Raw genomic sequence first — 14,345 nt, 5'->3', positions numbered from 1 at the left:
CTGTGTTGTGTTTGTGATTTCTGTATTCCACACACCTTAATATTTTAGGTACATATATTTATTGGGTCATTCGACAATGCGTTTTACTGACAGTTGTTGAAGTTTGAGTTGAGAAAATTTGAAATACGGAATTGGGAATTTTCCGTAAAGAAACTTTGACTACAGCTATCGACATTAGAATATACATATATTTTAAAATGACATATTACATATACACAAATAATTACATAATCAAGATTTTCGACCATTATTGAAGGCATGGGCATCCTTTGCTTCACAAATTTAACTTTTGAAATTCATACAATCTCTCTATCCCCTGTTGTGTGCATAAAATGTATTGGGGGAACGAGGCATGTGCCTCTTTAATGTTACTCCCGTTCGTCAAGTGTTGTCAGAAAAATACTTTCGCGGGGTAAGAGTTCGTTGTAACTTTAAAGGTCGCTTATTAATTTGGCGACATAAATACTGTTAATAAGATATTTCAAGACCCTCACGGCAAATAAAATTGTATCTTTTTCATGAAAAAAGATACCCCTGTAGTGTTCTTTGAAAGGCTGGTTGAATACAGCTGCCAACCCCACCGTAGGTATTCTGGGCGTTTCAGTTCAAGTTCCCTCCGAACAACAGTCAATCTGACAAGTTCAATTCGCACAACATTATGGACGTTCACTATTTTTACGTCCAGCATCAGTTGGGGTACGTAATATACTCATGGATACATCAGAGAACTCAAAAAGACATTCATGGTATCATATGCAGTCTTGGTGTTGCTGAGCACTATGCTCTAGGTAAACTTGATCAACGTTGAGAGTCGTGTGTGTCAGGTGTCTTGTTACAGCCATGAGCGCAAAGAGTTAAATCGACTAGTAAGATCAAAAACGCTTTTTGTTTTTGATATTGAAGCACCAACTCTCTGCTTCCTGTCACTGCACAAGTAACAAGTGATAATGGAAAAAATACGATGTGAAAGTGATTGATTCCTACAACGGCGGATATCCTGCCGGCTATTTTTCACAGTGAATGTTTACGTCCATACTTGTAATAACATCGCGTGATATATCACTGTGTTGTCGGATTATCATGTGTCTAAAATCGCTGAATCCAAACCTGAATACCAAATGTAACAAACATCGACCTACATACATATAGAACATTGAGGTATGAATAAATTTACGTCACAACTTCCAATATGGCCGCCTTTCTCAACAGGCGTCAACTTCCGTGAAGAATGTGATGTCTTGTGATTTTTTGCGGCCAAACACATAAACATAACTGGAAGTTTGGCGGCAGAATTAATAAGCACACGTGGTTAGGGGAAATTTGACCTTCATAATTTCAGCAAAGACAAAAACAAGGTGATTAAAACGTTTGTAACTGTGTGGAGATGAGATGCATAATTACACATACGATAACTTGCGCATGCCTCATCAATAACAAAGTAGTTGTACGAGAGACTGGTAAACATTCATGAATGCATTAAATTTTGAATGATGGTGGCGCCAGCCATACTCCCAGACTTAAGTGGTCATACGCATTGATTAAGATACTACGAATTTAGTTTGTATAAAAATCGTCCGTGAAAAGTTCAATATAAATAAAAAAAGCCATCATATCATTAATTCATTAGATTCTTACAAAATGAGGGTATTATTTCAAGAGCAGTACTGATGTTATATATAGGCCTGTGAAGTACGGGTAAATTTGCAAGTAGCAAATATCGCTTTGCTTAAATTCGCAAGTATATATCTTTTTTTTTGTTAGAAGTTCGTGTGCTTCATTTTCAGCCATGCAAGGCAAGTCGTCTAAATCTCATTAAAGTGTATCGGTATCCTTTTCACTCTTAGCTTATTTCACAACAATGGTCTATCTTCAAAATTTATCATTTTTCACCATAATCTGATCGCATTTTAAGTATATACATGCTGACCAGCAAGAACAAGAAACAGAGACTCGCTGGTTCTCAGTAATCCAAATGCAATACTGATTCTTAAAACACTCCAAATAACAAGATTTTTCGACCAACTTCAAACACTTGAATGACTTTTTATAACTGATTTCGAGATGAAGATGATACTTATACGGCAGAATCAAAAGCGTGTATGTTCACTCTGGCCAAATTTCTTAGGTGAATCTTTTTGTCATGCAATTTGAGGAATTTGTACAGAAATAAAATTATGATTAAAATAAATTATTCCGTCTGATTGCATTCTTGCATTGTATTATTTGGGGTAATAAAATAGTATCAAACCTTTACAAATAAATTAATCATTGAGTGACTATTACGTTTAAAAGCTTAAAAAACCAAAAGTTTTGATTTTATGATAAAATATGAGTGACCTTCAAAGGTGTACTCTCTTCGAATAATCCATCTACAAAATCGTCTATTTTCTGAGTTGTTTAAAAGTAAAAAATACACCCTGACACACAAATTTCAATAACTTCTAGGGGGTTGAAAAAAAACTTAACCAACCAGATTGTACTAAATCTTCGTATCAATAAATATGCACATCTGACACTTGTATAGCCAAGTGTTGAGTTGTGTTTCCATAATAAAAACTGTCATCATTAGCATTTAATGAAAATAATAGTCCTCGAGATCGCGGCTCTGTTGGTTATCAAAACCAATGTGTGGTCTTCACACGAAGAACCGTAGGATAACTGTTAGTATCCTGAATGTTGTCAAAAAATTAAAAAGAAAAGATGTCGAGACCGTGTTGTCGAATTGGAGTTTCACCGCAATATTGATTGATGGAGGAATAATCAGCGATATAACTTCTCGACATCCTGGAGTGCATCTATTCGGGTGTCGTCTTGACAACGATGTCTCATTTGTTGGACAACTGTACCTGCTGCATCTCACACTCAAAAGATGTATATCACCCTCTCAGTAGTATACTTATCTGTGCTAGTATCACCTCATACACAAACACCAAGTTCTCAAATTCAAATTCTGTACGTGCGTCCGATTACAGCAGGCAGACGATGCACTCACTCTCCGCTCAACTTGAATTCGTTTTCTCCGAAGGTATCCGGACGTACCCGAACTCAGTCGAACGCGCGACATCAATCAAATAAACTGAAGCCATCAAACGAATTTACACCATCATCATCATCATGTTGAGGCCGAACTTTTGCGCATCAGCGGTTGTAAATACTGATACGGAAATCGTCCAGTTTCTCGCTGGCCTGTTTTTACAACTACCCAGCCGTTCTCAGGCTCAGATATTTGTATTACAATCTGAAAAAAAGGAAAACACAATTATTAAAGCAAACTCTCTTCTGAAACGAATGTCTGACACTAGCTCTATAAACTTATTTAATGAATAACACGTGTGTTTTACAGTGATCAGCTCCGATTACCTATATAATATAAATTCAATCCATATTTCAAGAAATCTGTCAGTGTGACATTTACAGTTAGGAATGAAAATGTATTAATACAAATACAGTATCTCTGGTTGTTTACTGAATGACAGCTGTGATGGCCTCGTACTGTTGACATAGCTGTGTTGACCCTCACATTAAATGTGTTCATCATTGACAGATAACATGTCATGGTTTGACGAACTGTCGATTGTATCTGCTAACTGTCGAGAGTACTACACAAGTATACGTGGTTCGAGTACACTTTATACTCATGTATGATATTCGTACGGTGGTTATGAAATGTTCGTATCTCCACAAATATAAGTTTACATAAACGCGCTCAGAGATGACACTTTCTCGGTTTTTTCATATATTCAATATTGTTTTTTGGTATTATTATTAGAATTGTGATTATATATTATTTCATTATTATTTAATATTATTAGTGGTTGTGATGATGATGGTGGTGGTGGTGGTGGTGGTGGTGGTGGTGGTGGTGGTGGTGGTTATTGGTTTGTTTGTTATTTTTGCTATATGCACAGACTTGACTTCCAGACTAATAAAAGAGTATTTGTATCGGATTTGAACACATCCACTTCAACGATTCAAGGCACTCTTATTTTTAATACATTTTGAGGAAACATGTACGCAATACGCCTATTTCTATCTTAATCTCACCTGTCCACGCTTGAGCGACAGTTGATTAGCTTGCTCGGCTGCACTGTAACTCCTCGTCACACGAAGAGGGCGCTCCCATGATTCCAGCACTTCGACACAATATGATGGGAAATAGCCAACTTCACCAGACGCTTTACCCTATCAGCAAAACAAATGTATTATCAGTATGTAAGCACACATCGAACGCATTTTAAACTTCGTACAGGCCATGCATTCACGAACACTGACATTCTGTAAAACTTCACAGACACCGTGTGGTACCTCGATCCTCATAGAATAATTATATGTAATCTTCAGAAGTTTTTTTTTCAACTTTCCTGACAGCTGTAAAACGTATTGAATATATCAAAATGTTGATTAAAATTGATTAAAAATATCTAGATGCTATTACCATTTATCTAGTCAAATAAGTCTGGTTAATATTTTACTGATAATTAACGTACCTTCCACCATCGTTCGCTTGGTTTGTCAAGCACTGAAACAAGAACGCCGGCCCTATAAGAAAAAGAAATAATGACATCAGAATTAATAACACTGCAAGTTATTGAGCTTTAGATTTGTCTTGGTGGACGATCCTTATCAAAATGACAACGTTGGTGTGTCATCAGAACGACAAATTGCACAAATTAATGTGTGATTCTGATGAGGATAGTTCGACGAAGACAGATTGTTAGCTTATTACTCAAAAGCTTTCAACTGCCAGTGCGTTACAACCAAGGTAAGTCAAAACTAAAAACGTTTATTACAGTATAGACATTTATAATGACTTACTTGAGTGGCAGATCATCGGTCTTTCCTCCTTCAAAATCATGCAGTGCTATGTAAATTTTTCCTCTGTCGCCCTCATCCTACAACAAAATTCAAAAAGAAAAGTTAGCATGAGACACAGCATCTTCCATCACATCACGCATCTCCAGTGTGATAACGCATGAAAATATTTAATTCGATGGAGGCATTACGCTAAAACTTGGAACGAAGTTTACACAATACGATTATGAAATCTTGATAATAAACTATCATGTCGCATAAAGAGGATGCAGGCTTGTGCTGTATCACATATAATAATTGCAACAACTTAAAAGCGATGTATATACGACATCGAAGGCTTTGCATACATTAATATTTGCCTTTGTGAACATCACATCACATCATGTAATTTGTTTATGAAATATTACATTCATGTGTTTATGTCAATAATACTTTATTCATTCATTCATTCATTCATTCATTCATTCATTCATTCATTCATTCATTCATTCATTCATTCAACAGGCAAAAGAACATTTGATGAAAAAACCGCTTTGAAAGAAGAGAAATTGCATCTTACGTTTTTATAATTATATATGAATAAACATCAAACTAAATTTTTTTAATGATAATTACAAGGATGAAGTAACAGGTCATAATCATAAGGGATGTTATTATTACAAGAATAAAGTATCTGGTAATAATAAAAGAAGGTTATTATTTTTATGGCAAACCTGTAGGTTTTCTGCATCAAAGTGCTGATAGACTACACGTCCTTGGTGGGGGTCAGAGGGCAGAGAGACTGATCGTTTAGTCTCTACTGCATAGCCTTGTTTTCGTATCTGCAGGCAATCAAAATATAAAACTGTTCAAAATTATTGAACTTAGAGTGGGTTGTACATAGAGCCATTAAATTCTACTGTAATGGGAGCGTTAATGCTCAGCTTACAAAGGAATATATATTTGTTTATTTATTTTATATGAAGTCAGTGATCAAATACAAAGTAATAGCAACATGCACTTTCAATAACACTGCATTCATTCATTCATTGATTCATTCATTCATTTTCATTCATTCATTCATGCATGCATTCATTCATTCATTCATTCATTCATTCATTCATTCATTCATTCATTCGATAAAGATCTATAAGTACTTCCGTCCATACAGTTTCATTACTTCCACCCATCCACGTCACCTGCACCAACCTCCATCAATTAGCCGAACTTAATTCACCTAACCCCCCCCCCCCCCATCCAACCATTTACCTATCCTACCATCAATCCATCAACCTACCCACTTCCATCCCTATCATTCTACCTACTCGATCGCCTGTCATCAACCCATGATATCAAACATTCTATTTGCTAACCCGTCATCAACTCATCAATCCTACCGTCATCAAGGTATAATCGATCAAACAAACCAGCATCAATCCACCTTATTAATCATTCATCACCTAATTAGGCCATCATCCATCCATCCATCCATCCATCCATCCATCCATCCATCCATCCACCCACTCGCCCACCCATCCATCCATCCATCCATCCACCCACCCACCTATCCACCCATCAAATCCACACATCTATCAGTTGATGTGACAAAAATAGACATCTATTTGTATGTGGTGAATTCACAATTAACTTACATCACAAACACATCAGTAAAATAAATCGAACTCCTCAAACTATTTCTGTTCATACTCACCGATCCTTTCTTTGAGAGTTTAGGATCTGAAAGATTTAAGAAATATCACAATATTAATGGTAGTATTGTGCCTGGTAAAAAGAAGTGACAACACAACAAGGCTATCCTGATTGTGAAATAAACCCTGTCCGTCACGATGCAATGAAATATATTGGTCTTTTCATTCTGTCTATTGGGATGTCAAACGTCTTTCAAAGGAAATGTTCAAAGTTGATGGCGCTATTACTTAAACAACATTGAAAACACGTATTCCCTGAGAGACGATTACAGGGATGTAAAGCCATTTGGTGATCTTACAACCCTTGGGGTCGAGACCGTAACTAATCTTTAAACATCAGGGGTGCGATATAATGTATATGTTGGTGCCTTGGTGAAATTTGTAACTCATCGCGGCACGCTAAAAGGACAGTGGACACACTTAAATAACAATTACTGCCTTATCGTCATCTAGGTACATACTAACCTGTGTAATCCAAAGATATACTCCTGCCTTTCATGATTGAGCGACGACTGTCTTGAGATTTAGCGAGACTGCAACAAGAATGAAAATAGGTTACAGTTGTTCAGTTCAGATTTAATCTAAAACCTTGTCTTAAAGGCATTAGAAAGAAATCAAGTGCATAATGCTCAATGTATTTTTTGTAATTCTTCTCAGATGAGAAAGTACTTCTATCCACTAATGTCAACGATTAGCTATATATATATATATATATATATATATATATATATATATATATATATATATATATATATATATATATATATATATATATATATATATATATATAATTTCATAATAATTGTAGCTTTACCTTCATTAAGTATCTACACCTACCTAACAGTTGACATTGTTGACATTGTTGACGCAATTGATGACCTTCTGCTGGTGTACGTGCTTCTGACGTCACTACCATCAGTATCGTACCCACTCGCGCCACCAGGATGAGCACGTTCTTCCGGATTCAATCCGGACATACTTTTAGCATTTTTGATTGTTTCGTAGACGAAATCAATTTCTGACTGGGCTGCATTTGATAAGGCAAAAAAGGAGAGTTAATTTATCGTGATGTGAATGTGAATGTGAATGTGAATGTGAATGTAAATGTGAATGTGAATGTGAATGTGAATGTTAATGGTAAGTACAGGTCATTTTGAAATCATTTGGGTTTTTTCATGTTTTATCGATGACCTGAAAGATCAGCTCTATCGTTTAATTCAATGTTGTATTATCATTGAACAAATGGAATAAAAATGTACAATTTTGTCCTCATATGTTCAAGAATAGTACAACGCGTTCTTAAAGGTAAAATGATGAGAAACAAGTGGGGCATCGCACAAATTTCTGAAAGATAGAGGTCGAACTGATATCATTATAGAATCCAAAATGGCCGCCGAATACTGTCACTTCTATCGGGAGATTAAACATTGTCGGTTTCCTCGAAAACAAGTCGGTGAATCACAAAATGTACGTTCTTTATTTCAAAAACACCAGGACCAAGCTTCCACATGGCAAAGTGTAGAGGGGTTTTGAGAACTTTAATTGTTCAGGTAAATTGGTCCACGAGGCACATGCTACCTTAATACTATCAATAGACAATACCATCAATATATCTTAAACTTAAAGGTTGCAGAAGTTTTAAGCGTTGTTGACACATTATTTTCTAATAGCATTTAAAGTGAATGGTTATAGATACAACAAACAAAGTATATATTTTAGGAATTTTCAAGATTTGAATTTTGTGAATGTGTATAGCATGTGATTTTTATTTTGCATATTTGATCGTGACCTCAAAACAGGTAACACGTGTAACTTTAAAAAAAAAATGTCAACACCCCGTTTTATATCCCCTCATACCCGATCTGAATAGAATTGAGATATCAGTTAGAGTTAACAAAAAGAAAGTAAAACATGTCTTGGATTCTTTGTAAAGCTCACCCTCTCTAATACAAGGGGACTTTGAATGACCTTTGACCTCTAGGCTAAAAAAATATTTGATCTCGTATAAAAAACATGAAGCTGCTTCAAATATTGTTAGACAGGGTTTGATGTATATTGACTTAAGTACAGTGAAATAAAGTACGCATGGAACGTTCACATCCACAGCAGACGTTGAACTTGTGATTTTCCCCGATGTGTAGTTTGTGGGGTGTCACGTGATCAAATACGCAAATAGAATCATATAATCTACATATTCCAAAAAAATTCGAACCTTGATAATTTTTGAAAATTCATACTGTAGAACAAAAAGTGCCAGTAGCCCTCTATCGTTCTAATTAAGACCGTATATAATGGCACCTGTTCATTTGACTACAATACTATCAACTCTATATATTAAATGTGAAAATTAAAAAAAATGAGTCAGTGTCGATAGAGTATCTCACCTCAATATCGAACGATATGCAGATTATAATTAAGCACGTTTTGCAGAGTATTGATCATTTATCGATTAAACATTTGAGTATATGAACATACATATACCATATTCCATAAAAAAAATAATATTATTATGAAAATTGGTAGGTCTCTATACTTCAAAAGTGGCAATCTAGTAGTTCCAACATTCTTAGAGTTCGAATGACATAATATTTACTGTCGCTCTCAATGCATTTCAAAATTTATTCTTGCAAGAATACGGATACCAAATATTCTAACACGCACGTGACTTTACCTTTATTGTCATTTTCATCTTTTGGTGGCGGTGAACTTGGCCGGAACACGTCAGAAAGACTTCTTTGTCTTCGAAGCAAATTCTTTTTCGTAAACTAAAGAAGCAAGTAAGTATAGTAGCAGTAACATCAGTGTCAATATATCTTCTACAGGAGGTCAAGGGTCAAAGTCTTGAATAAAGCCTCCAATTGTAATCTTAGCTCAGTAACTATTACTTTTAAAAGGGGATTCGGGGGGGTGGGGGCTCTGACTGAAAGAGGTGAAAATTGCAAAAGTGGTGGGCACCAAAATTATATAAAAGACACTTACATAATTTCACATATGTTTATTATTTTTATAAATTCACATATATAATATACAGAATTGAGGGGAGAAATGAAGTTACAAAAATACGCACTTTAGAGTAAATATATATTTTAGTGGGCACAATGGTTGTAAGGTTATTAAGGCAATGGTATGTTAACTTTTTTTAAGGATTGAGGTTTTGAAACATATATACAAAAAGCCGCTGTACTTTCCTACCTCGAAACATTTTGTAGTGTATGTCTGTGAAGGAAAAGTGTGACATGTTTAATATTGCTTAGTAAAACAATTTTAACTTACATTCGTTAAAGCTGTGAAACTATTTTGTCTATATAGTTTTCCTCTCCCCTGTTGGAACAAAAATTTGGTGACAATTATTCAATTGACATCTGTAACTGTCAATGCAGGTAAAGCTTTTGGCCTTTGAAAGTGTTTTTCGTAAAAAAACACAAAGCGCAGACGACCAAAGCAACATGCCTCACTTTCGGGCTTAACGTCACTTCCGTTTAGAATGCTTACTGTTTTGTGTTCTCGTTCTTTCACACTGTAATCATCATATTACGGCTAAAATGATATAGGCTTGGTGTTTCACTCATGTAACATGACACACCCTCAGACAACTTCTAATGCAAAAGTAACAATTACATAGGTGCTGTGCACAGTGGGGATGTAGAAGTAGTCAAGTTGAAATGTTGATTATGAATTAGAAAATAAATAATTGCAGCCATTAAAATCATCATGTCCAAGTGTAATATTTTCATTAGAAGCTTTTTTTACAATGCAAAAGAATAGCAATGCTTGTCAGTGTTCAATGTGATTGGGCAATTAGGATCCTGCTGTGTTTGTTGTGTCTCTGGTAGTGGTAGTCTAGAGTCAAACATGTGATGTTTCATGAGTGAAACACCAAGCCTACATCATTTCAGCTATAGATGGAGTGGCAAGCTCTTGTGTAGTCTGTGGCGCCATTCAAAATCCCTCTCGCTACAAATTTAAATATGCTAACATATTCAAATAAAACACTGATCAATGGCCTTACCTCAACGCGCTTCGTACATGGTGGTAGCTGGTCAATACATTTCTGGTGCGCCGCCATTTTACAAGCTGTGCATTTAACACATTGCTTAACCAGACCTATACAGGTGAACAAGTTATTGGAAAAGGTTGTGTTTTAGAGTACGATAAAATGACAACTGACTAAATGTGGACTTTCCAGAGATGGAAAACTGACATCAATAGACTTAAGACCGCTCTAATGCATGTTATCAGAAAATAACAGGTCAGAAAATGTTCATTCATGCTTGCCATAAATTAACAATAATTGACAATGTATTCCGCTATACCTAATACTGTATGTACGGTAAGAGGTTTCCTCAATTCACAGAAGTGACTAAAAAATTGGCAAACTGTAGCGCAATTACTCACCACTTAGGAGGGCTTTACAATTCTCGCACGTCGTAGGTTTCTTGAAAGTATGCTCCTGAAACAAGTGACTTGTCGGTACTGAGCCATTACACTTTTTAGCCGGGCTCTTTGGTGACAATGGGGGTGTCTTTTCATCGTGGTCTGGAATATGTCCGTTAGGTTCCCTGCCACTGTCCTGCCTACCAAAACGAGGTCTTGGACTGAAATCTCGAGGAGAATCCGGTCGAGGTTCTGATTCGGCGTCAGTTAGCACCTCAGATGTAAATAATTTTAACTGAAAATGAAACAAAGTTGTAAGTGTGTTTTCTCTGTCTCGTAATAATGCAATGTCATTATCGAAAAGGTGGCCAAGATAGATAATAATAGTACCCCTGGCGGGACTCGAACCCGCAATCCCCGGTTACCTTCTACAGCCTTATCCATTAGGCCACAGGGGCGCTGATATTGCAAAACTGTGACTGTAACAATTCAGTTTTTAACTTTTCATTTCAATTAGTTGTGATGATTTACGTATCGGCTCAGTATTATTGGGGAGTTTTAATACATTAATACATTTCGTTTTTATTCGAGAGCGCCCTCTTGCGAGCAAAGGTCTGGCCAGAATTCCAAACATGTTTATTAGCAGTTTTGCAACATAAAAACGCTTGCCCCTACCCTTCCCCACCCCTGATGAAATACGACAGATAAGCTATCCACATGCTATGTAAGTATTACCTCAAACAGTCATGATTTACATGATTGTATAATATGTCGCCGAGATAAAGAACTGTTGTGTCTGTGTAGTACGTGTTCTTCGACCCTAGATGTATTATATTTTAAGATTACTTTTAAAACAATGGCGTCTTCTCCGATATCATTAACGAGACATTCAACCTAGTGTCTGAAATCATAGTGGCGCCGAGGCGGACACTTTAGAGGTCATGTGCTGAAACTTTACGCCCTATTAACTGGTTTCCATACACTATCACTGTATCAGATAATTTTAGGGAGCCTACAGTACTTACGGGGGGGGCTGGGGATTGGGGAGTCACATTTTATAAATCGGTTCTCGGGGGAGGGGGGGGCGGGCATATTTAGAAAAATAGACTAATTGTATTATCAAACTTTCTATTACTAGTATTTGGTTTTATAGCATCCCCGGGTTCCACATCCCACCACTGTCACCATTGTAATGATGCAATATCTGAACATGTCAGTCAAATCGCTGCTGGTAACCATGCAGTCATGAATCAAGTATTAGTTGTGGTGTGAGGAGAGGTATGGGTCTCATAGGAGAGAGGATTGGGGATGATGTGGTATGATATTGAAATGGTTAATGCAGTGCCTTTACACAGATTCACTGTGGTGGCAGTAGTGGCTAGTGATAATGCTTTTGAAATTATTAATGTGGTGGCAGCGGTGGGATTGGATCCTTACCATTGATTCTGGGACTCGTCTCTCCTTTCATTTCTGACAGAATTTAATTTAATTTAATTTAAAATAGGGTCATGTTTTAGAGAAAGGAAATCAAGTTGTGGGAGGGAGGACCATTTTTTAGAAAACGGAATTGGGGGAGGGCCTTAAAAATAAGAAATAAAGAAACAGACCGCGCTTGATTCCCCCCCCCCCTCTTATTACTGAAGGAACCCTTAATGCAACGCTGGACACAATTTTGCTTACCCCTACTGCCAGAGTAAGCAGTATCGAAAATCCTACAATAGCTCTCCAGGGATGTGAATTCCCTAGTTGTCGAGATGATAACGGTACATATACCTTAAGTATGCACATTAAACAGTGGAGATAATCTATTAGCTCAGAGTACAGAATTCTGTAGCAAATTGGAAATCAATCCATGAATGCTAAGTAACAGTACAAATTCATAAACTCCTTACCTGATCTTTGCATATTGCAAGCTGAGTTCTTGCGTTTCTTTTGGCTTGTTTCAGTTTAAGTATTTCTTCTTTAGTTTCATAAGCCCTGCCGTAGTGTTGTGATTGCAAAAGACTGCAAAAGAAAAAAAAATACAGACTGGATAAATTATTTACGCTCTGAGTTCGGACCTAATACAAGAAAAAAAAAACTATTTCTATAAATGCCGATACTTATAAATATTTGAGACATGAGTCGCAAGAAAACATTTAAAAGGATGAACATTCATTTTACTCACTTTTCGTATTTTTCAAGTAATGTTTCTATTGCTTTCTCTGAATAACTTATTTTAACTTCAAGTTCACGGGCCTGAAAAAAAAAGAAGAGGGATAAAAAAGAGAGAGAGGGTTACATTTTCGTAAACGACGTAAAGTGTACATTACTTTCTACGTCTTCAAAATTCTCGTATATTTAGGCAATTCAGCGATTTTGATCGCTTGCATTTTTGGATGTTCGTATGCCATCTAATTGTTAGAGTGATTTACTATTCTATCGCCCTCTAATTGATGTCACTCGTTCGTGTAGTCATTTTTCATCTAAATTCGCCGACATACTAAAATTTACTATACATCCCGGTGGTGCCAAGAAATACTTGATTCTCAGATTTGTCACTGTCAAACGCAAGGATAAATCTGTCGTATACCTTACCCAATAAGACAACGAAGTAGATAAAAAAATAAAAGAGTAGCAGAAACGTGCGTAGAATAGAGACAGTTTATGATAAAAATTTGTTACTAAGTACTAAAGGGTATAAAATATATTAAGAGACCACTTAGAATATGTAGCACGTAGTCCCAAAAGAGTCAATTTGTACTACTAGGCGTTTTGGGAAAATATCCTTCATGATCAGTTGCATGCACATTATGACAAAGAAAAAACTATAGTGAATCGTGATGACCGTATGTTGTTTTGTAACAAAGCACTAGACTCTGAGATAGCAGTTGGGGAAAAAGTGAAAAGAACGTTTCGTTCTCATCAAAGTAAAGTCATTGAAAGGCTTGTTTTGCTAGAATATTTGGACTCATTTTGGATAAGAAATGCGACAGTAGGGCGGATGAATAATCTGATCACACTTGCATTGTTTAGAAATTATCTAAATTACCGTGCCTAAAAAATCGATCAGCACCTTCCCGCCAAAATTGGAAGCAGAAGCAATTTAGCTTTTCAAGACAAAATGAATAAAGGAAACAGTTAAGTTTCCTGTTGCTTTTTTAGTGCATGGAACCTTTCCTTTTCAATAGAGAAACAGTCTTTAATATCTACGTGTACGGTCAGCATTTCGTATTGAAGCCAAATACTGTAAGAATTTAGTAAACTTAGTAGACGACAGTGAGAAAATTTTGACGGTGTGAACCATTTTGACTTTCAGATACGAATCTGCAGCTACCATAGTGCATCGCGGTCTTCTTAATACATGTTAGAAGTTTTCAAGGGGCAAATTTTACAAGGTACATAATTAATTTTTCATAAGAAAATTATGATTGACTATTTTGTGGCAGTGTGTAGGGATGAAATATTAGACAACAGAGCGATAATACAGAG

General features: G+C 36.2%; 1 protein-coding gene across 2 annotated transcripts in view; it reads right to left on the bottom strand.

Moving 5' to 3' along the window:
- Positions 1 to 14,345, bottom strand: part of LOC144433932 (uncharacterized) — a 90,097-nt gene that overhangs the window by 1,899 nt on the left and 73,853 nt on the right. For both annotated transcript variants that reach the window (XM_078122341.1, XM_078122342.1), the window contains exons 10-23: positions 13,042 to 13,112; positions 12,767 to 12,878; positions 10,896 to 11,169; positions 10,510 to 10,604; positions 9,774 to 9,821; positions 9,172 to 9,265; positions 7,338 to 7,527; positions 6,966 to 7,033; positions 6,503 to 6,528; positions 5,526 to 5,633; positions 4,816 to 4,892; positions 4,488 to 4,539; positions 4,045 to 4,182; positions 1 to 3,238 (exon numbers count right to left, since the gene is read on the bottom strand). The exon at positions 1 to 3,238 is cut by the window's left edge and continues 1,899 nt beyond it. In XM_078122341.1, coding sequence (XP_077978467.1) covers positions 3,113 to 3,238; positions 4,045 to 4,182; positions 4,488 to 4,539; positions 4,816 to 4,892; positions 5,526 to 5,633; positions 6,503 to 6,528; positions 6,966 to 7,033; positions 7,338 to 7,527; positions 9,172 to 9,265; positions 9,774 to 9,821; positions 10,510 to 10,604; positions 10,896 to 11,169; positions 12,767 to 12,878; positions 13,042 to 13,112 — 1,479 coding nt within the window. In that variant the 3' untranslated portion in view covers positions 1 to 3,112. The remainder of the gene's footprint in view (positions 3,239 to 4,044; positions 4,183 to 4,487; positions 4,540 to 4,815; positions 4,893 to 5,525; positions 5,634 to 6,502; positions 6,529 to 6,965; positions 7,034 to 7,337; positions 7,528 to 9,171; positions 9,266 to 9,773; positions 9,822 to 10,509; positions 10,605 to 10,895; positions 11,170 to 12,766; positions 12,879 to 13,041; positions 13,113 to 14,345) is intronic.

Source organism: Glandiceps talaboti, chromosome 4 (genome assembly GCF_964340395.1).
Source record: "Glandiceps talaboti chromosome 4, keGlaTala1.1, whole genome shotgun sequence".
NCBI classification, from domain to species: domain Eukaryota; kingdom Metazoa; phylum Hemichordata; class Enteropneusta; family Spengelidae; genus Glandiceps; species Glandiceps talaboti.
The sequence above is the reverse complement of the archived record's forward strand: the minus strand, read 5'-3'. Positions and strand labels throughout refer to the sequence as shown.